This window comes from Triticum dicoccoides, chromosome 4B (assembly GCF_002162155.2).
Source record: "Triticum dicoccoides isolate Atlit2015 ecotype Zavitan chromosome 4B, WEW_v2.0, whole genome shotgun sequence".
In the NCBI taxonomy this organism is placed as follows: domain Eukaryota; kingdom Viridiplantae; phylum Streptophyta; class Magnoliopsida; order Poales; family Poaceae; genus Triticum; species Triticum dicoccoides.
The window spans coordinates 104,571,536-104,586,794 of record NC_041387.1 but is presented as its reverse complement, the minus strand read 5'-3'; the positions used below and the strand labels follow the sequence as shown (position 1 = coordinate 104,586,794).

General features: G+C 47.3%; 1 protein-coding gene and 1 pseudogene across 1 annotated transcript; one reads left to right on the top strand and one right to left on the bottom strand.

Moving 5' to 3' along the window:
• The window catches only part of LOC119295292, a 14,299-nt pseudogene extending 11,083 nt beyond the window's left edge, over positions 1–3,216 (top strand).
• Positions 3,217–5,197: 1,981 nt separating this feature from the next.
• On the bottom strand, positions 5,198–7,074 carry LOC119295291 (1-aminocyclopropane-1-carboxylate oxidase-like). Its single transcript, XM_037573689.1, has 4 exons — positions 6,893–7,074; positions 6,563–6,801; positions 6,147–6,489; positions 5,198–5,885 (listed from the first exon to the last, which is right to left on the bottom strand). The coding sequence occupies exons 1-4, from the start codon at positions 6,992–6,994 to the stop codon at positions 5,619–5,621; spliced, it is 951 nt and encodes a 316-aa protein (XP_037429586.1). The 5' UTR covers positions 6,995–7,074; the 3' UTR covers positions 5,198–5,618.
• Between the last annotated feature and the right edge of the window lie 8,185 nt (positions 7,075–15,259).

Below are 15,259 nucleotides of genomic sequence, written 5' to 3'. Positions count from 1 at the left end.
ACTTAGCAAAGCTCCAGTTTGCCCCGACAGGAGAGTGTCATTGGCTAGGGAGGGTGGCCTAGGTGGCTGGGAGAGGGGGCCCAGGCGGCTGGGAGTCTGGTACCTCGTTGGCAGAGGCGACAAGGATCAGATCCCGATGTGGGTTGTGGTTGGGCAAGCCAGAGCTTGACCCCACCAAGGTGTCCTCACGCGCGGCAGGAGCTGCGGAGTGGGGGGGGGGGGGCTCTGGAGTGTTCTCCATCAATGGGGCACCACCATCACACGCATTGGGTCGGTAACAGATCCATCTGGGCCCACGTCTGCACCGCATGCATCTTTGGTGACGGGGCCCTCTGGCAAAAGCGGCCTCTGTATCCTTTTCGCCTATCCTTTTCTGGTGTGGTGACGAGGGCGTCGTGGCCCATGCATACCCGGCCAAGGCTGCATCTCTTTTTCTGCCCAACATACGGATGACGACGCTCTCTTGGAGCCCCAGGTGGAGGCCATGGCCACTCCATCTGACCGGAGCGAGCGGCGGTCACCATGCCAGCCCAAGGAGTCCATCGCCATGCCGTCTGCGCGTCATAGCGGCGGCACTTGCGGCCACGGCGTCGGTGGCGACCATGGTCTGGGCCAGGTTCAGGGCCGGGTCCTCGTCCCGCACCTGCGTTGCCATCCCCATCGCGTCGCGTCCAGCGGCTTCGGCGGCACGAGCATAAACGCGGTCGACCTCCGAACAAACCAGGGTGATGGTGATGGGGTAGGTGAGGGTGTGGACGGTCGGGGAGGACGTGCTGGAGCAGCCGGGGACCTGCTTGACAATCTAGAGCATGGTGGCGTGCCGGATTTCAGCCGGGTCATGCGTGCGTCCAGCAAGCCGAAATGTGGCGAGGTCGTCCCGAGAACGTGTCCGTGGATGAAGGCACTCGATCCAGACGCCCGTCCCCAAGATGTGCTCCGCCGTCGCCATGTGCCAGGCTTGGGCAGGGATGCTGCGGAGCTCAAGCTCAATGCGGTATTCAAACCCACCGCAGCCGGCGTGAGCGAGCTTGCACCATGGGCGGAGCGACAAGGTGAATCACGCGTAGTTGATGAAGTGGTCCCCACACATGCGATCGATGGAAGCTCTGGAGCCGAAGATGATAAGGAAATCTTCGGGATGGTGCGCATGAACGGTGAAGTCGCCGACCTCGAACTCGAACGTGCTGCACAGCAGCTCGGAAACGTCGCTGGTGGAGACACGCGGCCTGTTGCCTGTTATGGTAGCAACCAGCGCGTGGGAGAGCACCTCCTCGGCCTCTTCGATCTCGGCGGAGTGCACCATGATCACCTGCGTTGGTGCCGCAGCGGCCTGCTGGGTGGCCGGGGCTTGCCTCGGGGCCGGAGGCGGGGGTAGAGTGGCGACGCGTGGAGGGGCAGCTACAGGGCTGGCAGGGCCCGCACGATAGGGGTCCGCCGGAGGGGTGAGGCCAGCCCTTCGGTGGAAGTCGTCACAACCACGAGAGTCATGGTCGGAAGTGAGACATTGCCGGCACCGGATGTCGTTGGTGCAGCCCTGTACGCGGTGGCGGTGGTCCAGGCATCGGAAACAGAATCCGACGACCTTCCTCCAGGGACAGACTGTGCGGCCGCTGCATGGCCGTGCTTGGCGTGGGCGCGTGGCAGGGGCGGCGGCGATTCCTGTGATGCCACTGCTGGAACCCGTCGGCATCCCCCACGGCGCCCCCCGAGACTCGATGCACCTCATAGCGGGGGCCAATGCTGGCAGAGGCAGGCAGGCACGTGGCTGCCGCCACGGGACCAGGCGCAGAAGGCGGCATGGGGGCGGCGCTCTTGGGAGCCGGCGGTGAGCGGGCGACCTTGCTGTAGGAGTGCGCAGAGGATTCGCCGTCCGAGTCGAACCAGCGTCCATCCCCAGAGGAGACGATGTGAGCGTGAGTCGGGGGTCGCCATGGGAGGGGGAGGGGAGGAGGGCCACCGGCGGGGAGTCTGACGGCAGCAAGGTTGGTGGAGGGGCTGGGTCAGGCTAGGCTAGCGGAGCGGGAGCGGGTGTGGAGCGGAGCCATCTGGTGGTTTCTCCACAAGCTGTACTAGCGCATTCAGTTTGTATACACACCATCTGCTTCAATCATAATGCAAAGTTTTCCTCTGTTGCATGTGAGCAAGATTCAATCTACCTGCCGCTGTTAAGATCTTGTATTTTAAAACTTGGGGGCAACGCATACATCAAGGCTGAATAACGAAAATGATGCTATGGCCTGTTTGTCTGCTTTGCTGGTGTAGCGCTTTGTTCAAATGCATTATGTCACGTATACTTTTGTCTTTTGAGCACCACAATCGTATTACTTGTGTTTAGCAACCTTTTCATTTTTGCCAGTCAACTGTTCCTTTTCCCATGCGTACTTCGATATATCAAGTGAAAAGAACAAGTTATTTACTGGGGTCATTGTGGTTTTTGCTGTCCAGGTGCATCCAAATGTGCCATGTATGCTGTTCACTCCAATCTGCCCACACTCGCTGTCATTTAGACCTGTCATCCTTCCTGACTCTGCACGGCTTGAATTGAAGGTACGGAAATCCTTCAATAGATGGATGGTGAAATGCCTAATATTGTCATGTAATCTTATGCCATTATCTCATCCTGATAAATTCTGGCATTCTTATGTATCTAGAATATCCCTGGCCATGTTTATCCAACAATACCAGTCTTGCTCCACTGATCGATTGACTTTGTTATTATTACCAGATCCCGGATGACGCGAGAAGCAACGCGTGGGTGTCGTTCGACGGCAAAAGGCGGCAGCAGCTATCGCGAGGAGACTCCGTTCATATATCCATGAGCGAGCACCCGCTCCCGACCGTGAACAAATCGGACCAAACTGGGGACTGGTTCCGCAGCTTGATCAGGTGCCTGAACTGGAACGAGAGGCTGGACCAGAAGGCACTCTAGACCCTAGCATGTTCCTGTACATACATAGTTCTATACATAGCTAACCTCCTTGTGTTAGAAGATAGATGATCTTTTCTGTAGCATCTGTAACATCACAGGAGACGAGCAGACTTTTTTGACCTGACAGTGACAGTGACAGCAGGTGATGGTAACACTGATAGTGTTTGTAATTATCCGCTTTGTAAATCAACATTATAGCTCGTTATCTCTGGGCTTAGCAGAAGATGATAGCCCACGCGAAGATGATAGCCCATTCTAATGAACCGGCCTATTTTTGCTCAAACATATATATTGAAGCTGATGGCTACTTTTCTTTTTTCAACTTAGCATTACTCTGAAGATTTTATTTGAAGGATCAAGAGATGTCACACATACCTCTAGTGATTTTACCATAAGAGGTATTGGTTCAATCCTGAGATATTTCAAAAATGGCCTGAAACGGCCACAACGCATAGACCAGAGTACAAGTGAGGGAGGGAGATGCGCAGACTGTATAAGTGCATGCTCTAGCCAATACAATCAAAAAACCGATCTGATGGAAAAGATTAGGCGATACATTTATACAACTAGTGCGCCTAGACAGCCCAGCCAACACACGGCATGAGCACGGTGAGCATCCAGGAGACGCACCGGCATCCTCCTGGAACATGCGAACATTGTGGTGTTTCCATGAGTTCCAGTAGCATGGTATAGGGGAAAAGTAGACTCCGTCTCTCCTGAAACATCATCCCTCCTGATTTAGAAATTCTAGCAAAATTGAAGTGAAAAAATGCACAAGAAAAGGACAACATGGACTTTTTCACAGAGGAAGATTCAGGGCTGTCATGGCATTTGCTTCAAATCGTTGTTGAAACAAGTTGGTGCTGCATTTTTACATTGAAGTATTAGGCTAGACATCATACCTTTTAGTCAATAACGACCAATCTTTGTTCTTCTTTTGAACCGAAGGACGGGTCTTTCTAGCTATGTCGTCCTGATTTGGCTACACTATTGTTTACTTTCGCATCGTCGAATGAACTAGCAAACGGCAAATAGTAAAGCAAATAAAAGCGAGTAGGTCTTACAATGAAACTTAATTTGAATAAGTAGAGAGATGCATTGGAGACTCATCAGCTGCAAAACGTAGGGCATGTTTGATTGCCATACACAGATACACTTGTACACACTACCACATTTCCATGCCACAAATCTTGGTAATGCCGGCCATATCTTTCTAGCGGCTAAACTGATCGCTACACTTCTGGTAAAAACGGGCTACCAAATAAATCAGTGAGAACTGGGACATTAGGCTGACATGCCGCAACTATGGTTGCAACCACCAAATCGAGAAGCCGCCAGCTGCTCTGTGCTGACCAAATGGAACACGGAGGTGAAACTCAAGGTGATCACTGCCATCAGAAGCGCCATCAACAGTCTTGCTTCGGCATCATCGCAGGCGCCGTAAGATATCTTCATCTGATTCACCATGTACAGCCACACAATAACAGTACCAAGCATGTCAGACAACAGGAGGGGCTGGTGTGGAGTGTGGGCTAGAGAATACTTCGCTATATCAATATAGCCCCCACATCAAACCATCTCGGTTGTGCTCACACATGGCAGTAATTAAAAAGTACTCTGTCACCGGTAAGGCCATAAAACTACAGCAGGTGTGCTAAACCATACGTCTCCGTCGGTATGTTTCATCGCAAATCTTCTCATTAAATCCAGCAAATACACCCACACTAAGAACAATGATACCTGCAGGCAATCGGAATGAAATTACGTTGGTTCATGACAATAAACTGGAGTATTTGGATTCAGAGAAATGGTCAAGTATTCAGAAACATTCAGCCAACTGTCCAGAATTGGAGATTCACTCTAAAGGCAGATTTTAAAGTGTCTCAAGGTCTAGTTGAAGGATAAATATTCAGATGAATTTCAGCAATGGTTTGATATAAAAATTTAGTGACATGATGGACATGTTCCCAAAAAACTGGAGTTGGTTAAATCCTTAAACTGTTTTTTTAGTTTTCTACTCTTTCCTTCCCACCTTTTAACATACTGATTATATATGAGAAAATTGCCGTAGAACAATTGTTCTACCATGTTAGGCTTAAAAAAAAAACCCAGCAGATCAGTGATCTACCAGTGCTCAAGTTAGCTCACAAAAGAAAAGGAAAAATAGTGCTCCAGTGGAGTGCAGTCAATTTGTCAATCTTCATGCACTAATCTTAAAATTCATGAAAGTAGTACTGTCTCGGGCCACATATATTGGTCTAGACTCCAGACTGAAACTTAACACCGTATTGTAAGCAACCCATCAATATATATTCCATTCACAGGACCTTTCCACAGTCCTCCCATCTCCCACTAATGTACATTTACAAACCACACGGACAAACCTCACACCCAAACAGAAGAAAAATTTGAAACCCATAGAGAGATGCCATTCCAAACTACAAATCACTCTGGCACCTCCTGACCACAGCACATTCTGACAGTCTCATATGCCACCATATATTTGCATGTATGGCTGTGAGACTGACGAACGGCACCGATACATCTGTACTTTAGCAACCTATTTATCGTACCAATCCGTATTGTAATTGCACACTTATAACCGAGTAACTTAATTAAGAGAGCAAGTGGAGGAAGAAGTAGCTGAAGCTTTGCAGGTGCAGCCATTTTGGCTGCTGGCTCAGGCTGATCAGTCCACCATATTTTTTATCGCCGCCGCTGCTGCGAACCTGGGCTCCTTGTCCTGGAACTTCTGCTTGATGTATACCTCCATGTAGTCGCCGAACGAGAAGCTCGGGTAGTCGCCGTCGGTGCCGGAGTCGGCGGCGGCCGGGATTGCCGGCGCGATGGTGGCAGCGCGCGCCGGGTTGTAGAAGGAGGCAATGGAGCGACGATTGCCGTCGCGAGTGGCCAGGACGCGGTGCCACGCGCTCTTATACCGGCCATTGCTCATCACCTGTGATGAAGACATTAAGTTGGTTGCAGTAAGTAAATTTTGTCTGAATTTTTTGGTAAAACACTTTCTAACATCAAATTGGGAGCAAATTTAAAGATATTCTCGGTTCAGAACCCAAATTTTTTGTGGTGTTTTAATGCGTTGACTACTCATATTTTTATGTACGAGCTTCTCCAGATCACAAAGCAAAGATGAATAATTAACGTGAGCTCCACAAGTCCACCAAGACCAGCATGATAGTACAATCACTACTCAACATACCTCGATCTGGTCGCCGGTGTTGATGACGATGGCGTTCTCCACGGGCTGGACGTCGGCCCAGCGGCCATCGCGGCCGAGCACCTGCAGCCCGCCGACGCGGTCGTCCTGGAAGAGCAGGATGAGGCCGCCGGCGTCGGTGTGGGCGCGCAGCCCGTCCACCATCTCCGGGCGCGGGCACGGCGGGTAGTGGCTCACCTTGGTGCCGTAGAAGGGCTCAAAGTCGCCGTCCTTGGAGAAGACCTTGGTGGTTTGCCCTTCCTCCAGCCCCAGAAGCTCCTCCATGACGCCCAGCAGCTTCTCCGCCAGCTTCTTCAGCTCCGTTCTGTACTCCATCATCGTCTCCCTGCAGAGTGCGAGGACGATCAACAAACGCCACCAACAAAAACCGGATATCTGATCATCTGTCCCTCACTTACTTGAAGGTTGGAGGGATGGAGGGCCATGGCAGGTCGTCATGGAGGGTGAAGACATCCTCCCAATCCATGCCTTCGACCTTCCTTGGGGCGAGGCCCTCGCCTTCCTGCTCCACCAGGGCCGCCAGGGCCTTGACCGCGGGGTTGGACCCGTTGAACCCCTCCTCGCGCAGCTTGTAGCAGTCGCTGCACACCTTCTTCACCCTCTCCAGCAGCTCGTCAGGGATGCCAGTATTCACCAGCTGCATCACACGACCCTCTCATCAGTATCATGGAACATTGGCATCCATTGTTGAACCTCTAAATAGCTATATACTATATGCATATGCTTACCTGGAAGAACCCCCACTCCTCGAACCCGGCGGCGATCTCCGCCAGAGCAGCCGCCCTCTCGTCGCCATCAAGCCTGGAGAAGTCGATGACAGGGATCGCCATTGCACGTCTCGGGTGTGATCGATTAGGTAGCTACCAACAATGACTCTGGAAATTGGAAGGTGGAAGAAGAAGAAGAAGGGAGATGGTGTCGGAGCTGTGAGGCCAAGCCCCCTTTTATAACTGTACCAAGTTAGGTGTCAAAGGTTAGTTTATTCACCACAATATATTCTTCTGTGTGGGAACCCCAATTAAGGGGGTTTTGAATTGGTTTGCAAGGCAGAGGCATCGTATCATTCTGGCCGGTGTTTACTTTGGTTCTTGCAATGCGGGTTATTTTTTTTCTTTTTTGAAAAGGGAGACTTCCCGGCCTCTGCATCAGAACGATGCATACAGTCAAATGCGGGTTATTTTCTAATATTAGTATTATGTGATCGGTGATCGATGGCGAGTTCGGGTTCTCGGGATTAAAGAAATGTGTTGCAGGGTCAATGTAGGGGGAGAGTCAGATGATAGGTCATTCATCATGCCTCCACTCCGCAGCTGCAGCTGCTGTACCTCAATTATGGAGCGATGTGTAGCACGTCTAGCTCGTGGAAACTTTATTTTGATTGATTTCACTACTTCATTTTTGTCGTTCTCAACTGCCAAACGTAGGCATTGTAGCTGATCTAGGGATATAAAATAGAGAAAAATATACTTTTCGTCCCTTAACCCTTGGCAAAGTTTAGGTTTAGTCCCTCAACTCTGAAACCGGACGAGTTGCACCCTTAACTCTTCAAACCGGACAAGTTTCATCCCTTGACTCAGCAAAAGCAGTTTTCGTGGTAACTCAAGGTGGTTTTGACCGGTCAGCGCCCATGTGGCAATCTTTCCCCCTCTCACCCCATCTCTGGTGAACATTTCGTCAAGCAATTGGCGTGCGCCTGTGGCACCACCGGCACTAGAGACAACACGGATGCGTACCTGCAGAGTAGCAGCTGCGCAGAGTGCCACGAGCAACCGGCATACTGGCAGGGCTGGAGTGGAGGTCTTAGTCTTCGGCAGCAATACGAGGTACCTGTGGCGGAATGGACTTCCGGAACACCTCCATGCTAATGGGTGGCAACGCCATGCCCATCTCCATGCCCACGACGCGTCCCTCCGCCGGCAGACGAAGCCAGCGTGGCGCGGGTCTTCACTCCCTACTTCACGCGACTCGCTAGGGCAAGCGGATCACCGTGGTGGCATGGTCCCCACAACAGCCAGGCTCATCTCGGGCCCGGTGCGGACGGTGCTAGTCCGGCCGGTCGGTGAGCACCAGCTAGACGGTGAGCAATCGTCCAAGAGCAACATGCGATCGGGGCTGGTCACTGAGCACCAACTTGATAACCCACAAGTATAGGGGATCGTAACAATTTTCGAGGGTAGAGTATTCAACCCAAATTTATTGATTCGACACAAGGGGAGCCAAAAAATATTCTTAAGTATTAGCAGCTGAGTTGTCAATTCAACCACACCTGAAAGACTTAATATCTGCATCAAAATAGTATGGAAGTAACGACAACAGTGGCAAAAGTAACAGTAGCAGTTTTGTAGCAATTGTAACAGTGGCAATGGAGAAGTAACTTAGCAAAGATCAATCTGTGAAAAGCTCGTAGGCAATGGATCAATGATGGATAATTATGTCGGATGTAATTCATCATGCAACAGTTATAACATAGGGTGACACAGAACTAGCTCCAATTCATTAATTTAATGTAGGCATTATTCTGAATATAGTCATACGTGCCTATGAAAAAGAATTTGCATGACATCTTTTGTCCTACCCTCCCGTGGCAGCGCGGTCCTATTGGAAACTAAGGGATATTAAGGCCTCCTTTTAATAGAGTACCGGACCAAAGCATTAGCACATAGTGAATACACGAACTCCTCAAACTACGGTCATCACCGGGAAATGTCCCGACTATTGTCACTCTAGGGTTTGCCGGATCATAACACGTAGTAGGTGACTATAACTTGCAAGATAGGATCAAGAACTCACATATATTCATGAAAACATAATAGGTTCAGATCTGGAATCATGGCACTCGGGCCCTAGTGACAAGCATTAAGAATGGCAAAGTCATAGCAACAATCAACCTTAGAACATAATGGATACTAGGGATCAAACCCTAACAAAACTAACTCGATTACATGGTAAATCTCATCCAAACTATCACCGTCCAGCAAGCCTACGATGGGATTACTCACGCATGGCGGTGAGCATCATGAAATTGGTGATGTAGGATGGTTGATGATGATGATGACGACGGATTCCCCTCCCCGGAGCCCCGAACGGACTCCAGATCAGCTCTCCGAGGAAGAACAGGGCTTGGCGGCAGCTCCGTATCGTAAAACACAATCAATCCTTCTCTCTAATTGTTTTCTCCCCGAACGTGAATATATGGAGTTGGAGTTGAGGTCGGTGGAGGTCCAGGGGGCCCACGAGGCAGGGGGCGCACCCTGGGGGGGGGCCCACCCTCGTGGACAGGGTGTGGGGGGGGAGCAGTTGATTCTTTTGCCAATATTTTTTATTAATTTAAAACATGACTCCATGAAGTTTCAGGTCATTCCGAGAATTTCTATTTCTGCACAAAAATAACACCATGGCAATTCTGCTAAAAACAACGTCAGTCTGGGTTAGTTCCATTCAAATCATGCAAGTTAGAGTCCAAAACAAGGGCAAAAGTGTTTGGAATAGTAGATACGTTGGAGACGTATCAACTCCCCCAAGCTTAAACCTTTGCTTGTCCTCAAGCAATTCAGTTGACAAACTGAAAGTGATAAAAAAAACTTTTAGAAACTCTGTCTGATCTTGTTGTTGCAAATATGTAAAGCCAACATTTAAGTTTTCAGTAAAGATTATGAACTAACCATATTCACAATAACATTTAGGTCTCACATTTACTCATATCAATGGCATAATCAACTAGCGAGTAATAATAATAAATCTCGGATGACAACACTTTCTCAAAACAATCATAATATGATATAACAAGATGGTATCTCGCTATCCCTTTCTGAGACTGCAAAACATAAATGCAGAGCACCCCTGAAAATCAAGGACTGACTAGACATTGTAATTCATGGTAAAAGAGATCCAGTCACAGTCATACTCAATGTAAATTAATAACAATGCATACAAATGACAACGGTGCTCTCAATTGGTGCTTTTTTATAAGAGAATGATGACTCAACATAAAAATAAATAGATAGGCCCTTCGCAGAGGGAAGCAGGGATTTGCAGAGGTGCCAGAGCTCGAGGTTTGAAATAGAGGTAAATAATATTTTGAGCGGCATACTTTCATTGTCAACATAACAACCAAGAGATCTTGATATCTTCCATGCTATATACGTTATAGGCGGTTCCCAAACAGAATGGTAAAGTTTATACTCCCCCACCACCAATGAGCACATTCCATTGCTGGTCCGAAACAACGGGTACCGTCCAACTAACAACAATCCTGGGGGAGTTTTGTTTGCAATTATTTTGATTTGATTTGAGCATGGGACTGGGCATCCTGGTTACCGACCATTTTCTCATGAATGATGAGCGGAGTCCACTCATCGTGAGAATAACCCACCTAGCATGGAAGATATAGACAACCCTAGTTGATACATGAGCTATTCGAGCATAAAAACAGAATTTCATTTGAAGGTTTAGAGTTTGGCACATACAAATTTACTTGGAACGTCAGGTAAATACCACATATAGGAAGGTATGGTGGACTCATATGGAACAACTTTGGGGTTTATGGAAGTGGATGCACAAGCAGTATTCCCGCTTAGTACAAGTGAAGGCTAGAAAGAGACTGGGAAGTGACCAACTAGAGAGCGACAACAGTCATGAACATGCATTAAGATTAACCAACAATGACTGCAAGCATGAGTAGGATATAAATCACCATGAACATAAATATCGTGGAGCCTATGTTGATTTTGTTTCAACTACATGCGTGAACATGTGCCAAGTCAAGCCACTCGAATCATTCAAAGGAGGATACCACCCTATCATACCACATCACAACCATTTTAATAGCATGTTGGCACGCAAGGTAAACCATTATAAACACCTAGCTAATTAAGCATGACATGACTAACTATAATCTCTAATTGTCACTGCAAACATGTTTCATTCATAATGGGCTGAACCAGGAACGATGAACTAATCATATTTACAAAAACAAGATAGGTCGAGTTCATACCATCTTTTCTCATCTCAATCATTTTATCGTATATCGTCATTATTGCCTTTCACTTACACGACCGAATGGTGTGGATAATAATAATAGTGCATGTGCATTGGACTAAGCTGGAATCTACAAACATTTAATTGAAAGGAGAAGACAAGGTAATATGGGCTCTTTGTTAGATCAACAATAATGCATATCAGAGCCACTCATCATTTTTATCGTGGTCTTCTCCTCTCGACCCCCAAAGAAAAGAAAAGAATTTCAAAGAAACAGAAAAACTATTTACAGGGAAAAGCTCCCAACAAGCAAAAGAAGAATGAGAAATCTTTTGGGGTTTTCTATTAATACTACTACTACAAGCATGGAAAGTAAACTAGTTAAAAGCTACAACTATTTTTTTGGGGTTTTCTCAAAGTTTTTCAAACACACAAGAAGAAAGAAAGAAAATAAAATAAACTAGCATGGATAGTATAATGAAAAAGTATGAACACCGACAACTAGAATGAGTGTGTGAACATGAATGTAATGACTTTTGCCTAAGTTGGTCTATGCCCATGGATCAAAGTGGTCCTCTCCGGTGTACTGGGAGGGTCCTTGGGGTGCCACTGGTTAGCGAGCTCCTGCGGATCCCACTGATAAATAGACTCCTGATATGGATCAGGAGATGGCTCTGGCTCTGGCTCTGGGAACCGTGTCCGCTCCCAGTATGCATAAATGTCATCGGGCATGATGAGGTATGTGCTTGGATGTATGTTAAACAAAGATGGTGCAGGCAAGGTAATAGTTTGACAAGTAGTTTTACTAAATACCAAGTTATAAATAAGTCTCTTCTCCTTATCTTTAACAATAAAATCATGTGCTACCATACTTTTATAGTCTAAGAAAATAGCAGGCAACACCTTTTCCTATTTCTCATAATGCCTAATAGGTATCTCAAAGTGTTTAGCAAGGCGTGAAGCAAAGATACCTCCAAAAATGGGGCCCTTTGAACAGTTCAGACTCAACCGTTTAGCAACCATAGCGCCTAAATTGAAAGTTCTATCACGAAATAAAGCATGGCGCAAAATAGCAAGGTCAGGAGCACTGAGGCCCCCACTGTTCCCGCGACCAATCAAACATCTACTAGCGGATATTGCATAGTAACGTAGAACAGGAAAATGTACACTAGTAATTCTTGCATCTAACACTTTTCTCGTTTCCCCTACAACAATTTTATCAATAAATTCATCCACATCACTAGGATGTGGTTCCTCGACGCTGCCCTCAAAGGGCAACTTGCAAACCACACAAAAATCATAGAGTGACATCTCCTTAAACTCATCATAAAGATAAAAGTCCACCGAAGGTGGTGATCTCCTAGCATGGAAATGAAAGTTTTGCACGAAAGTATTAGTGAGTAGGAGATACTATTCACATTGGTCGTGGATGAAGTCGGTGATGCCTACATTATCAGCCAGATAATAAAAGTCATCATAAATTCCAGCGGCCCTCAAGAATGCATCACAAGGCCATTCACACGGCCGAACCTCCGTGGTGCGAGTAAGATTGCACTTGGGCTTTTTATTCTCTTCATTCTGCTTTTCCTTCGAGCTTCGGCTCGAGGAGCCTCTCAACAATCTCTTCAACATTTTCATCCTCTGAAATTTTCTGAAATTTTTAGTGACTCAAAATATAAGTGAACCAAAGTCAACAAGATTAATAGCAACTACTCCTACAAGTGGCTAGAGGCTATATCATGCATTAAAACTACTTTGGACAATATAAATTTGACATGCAAGCTCAAGAACAGGGTCATTCTAGCAGCAAAAATTTGCAATAAATAAAGCACTAAAACAAAAATTAATTGGACCATTGGAGGAGTCACATACCAAAGAACAATCCCCCAAAGCAGTTTTGTGAATGGAACTTTGAGAAAGGAGATCGGAAATGGCAGCAAAACGAGCAAGAACACGGGTTTGAGCTAGAGGATGATTTTTTCTGTGGGAAGACGAAGTGTGTGGGTGCTAGAATAAGTGGAGGGGGGGCACGTGGGATCCAGGAGGCAGGGGACGCGCCCAGGGGGTAGGGCGCGCCCACCACCCTCGTGACCAAATGGTGGGTCCCCCTCGTGTGTTCTAAGTGCTAGAATTTCTCAAATATTCTACAAAAAATCATACTCCATTTTCAGGGCATTTGAAGAATTTTATTTTTGGGGTATTTTTTATTGCACGGATAATTCAGAAAAAGACAGAAAATACTATTTTTGCTTTATTAAATCTAAATAACAGAAAGTAAAAGGTGGGTACAGAGAGTTGTGCCTTCTAACTTCATCCATCTCATGCTCATCAAAAGGAATCCACTAACAAGGTTGATCAAGTCTTGTTAACAAACATCTTCCGAGTAACATGAAACCGAAGAATTTTTGAATAACACTATGTTACCTCAATGGGGATATGCATGTCCCAACAATAAGAATATCATATTTCTTTTTTAGAGTAGGAAGAAGGAATTCAAAACCTCCAATAGTAACAGTTGAAATTTTTCCAATAGAATTGATACTATGAACTTGAGGTTGTTTCTTCAGAAAGTGTATCGTATGCTCATTACCATTAACATGAAAAGTGGCATTGCCTTTGTTGCAATCAATAACATCCCCTGCATTATTTAGAAAAGGTCTACCAAGGGTGATCGACATACCGTCGTCCTCGGGAATATCAAGAATAATAAAGTCCATTAAAATAGTAACTGTAAGGGCATATTTATCCCCAATATGTTTTGGTGATTGATGACAATGCTTGTGCGGACTAATCGTGTGCGTTTAGTTCTTTCAGATATTCATCCATTGGCACGAGACGATTTCCTCCCCTCGGTGTTGTATTTCAAGACGGCGTAGCTCCTTCGTTTCGTTGTTGGCGGACTAGTTTAGTAGGAGTCACCGTACTATCAAGAGGGGATCCGTTTTGGTAAGACTTGGGTGGAATCACACGTACACATCCTTATCACACCCGTCGTCTTTCCTTCCGCATCTCTGGAGCTGCCGTTTTCCCCTTACTATGCTTTGCTCTGCCCTAGTGGTAGTACCGCGACCACAGCGGTAGTACCGCCGAAACTCCCCAGCGGTAGTACCGCTCTCAGAGCGGTAGTACCGCTCCAAGCGGTAGTACCGCTCTCCGAGCGGTAGTGCCGCTTGGGTTTTCGGCCGTAGTACCGTTGTGCGTCTAGGCTACTTCCGCCTTGATTCTCGAACGAATTTTTCGTGTCGGGTTTTGCGGCACTAAGGGAGGTAGTAGGAGCGGTAGTACCGCCCAGAGCGGTAGTACCACTCTTCCCTAGCGGTAGTACCGCCCTGGGGTCAGGGCCCCGGGTAGCGCGGCAGTACTGCTGGGTCGAGCGGTAGTACCACCCTTCCCCAGCGGTAGTACCGCTCTGTGCGGGGTTGGTGAGTGGGATAACGGTTGGATTGCTTCTCCCACTATAAAAGGGGGTCTTCTTCCCCAAAGTTGACCCACCTCTTTCCCCCAAAGCTCCATTGTTGCTCCAAGCTCCATTTTCGCCCGATCTCTCTCTCCGTAGCCAATCAAACTTGTTGATTTTCTCGGGATTGGTTGAGAAGGCCCAGATCTACACTTCCACCAAGAGAAATTTGATTCCCCCCACTTATCCCTAGCGGATCTTGTTACTCTTGGGTGTTGAGCACCCTAGACGGTTGAGGTCACCTCAAAGCCATACTCCATTGTGGTGAAGCTTCGTGGTGTTGTTGGGAGTCTCCAAGTGTTGTGGAGATAGCCCCAATCTTGTTTGTAAAGGTCCGGTTGTCGCCTTCAAGGGCTCCAATAGTGGAATCATGGCATCTCGCATTGTGTGAGGGCGTGAGGAGATTACGGTGGCCCTAGTGGCTTCTTGGGGAGCATTGTGCCTCCACACCGCTCTAACAGAGACGTACTTCCCCTTAAAAGGAAGGAACTTCAGTAACACATCCTCGTCTCCACCGGCTCCAATCTTGGTTATCTTGTCCCTTTACTTTTGCTAGCTTACTTGAGTTAATTTCATTGCTTGCTTGTGTGCCTATTGTATTTGCATCATATAGGTTGTCCACGTAGTTGCACATCTATACAACCTATTTCATTGCAAGTTT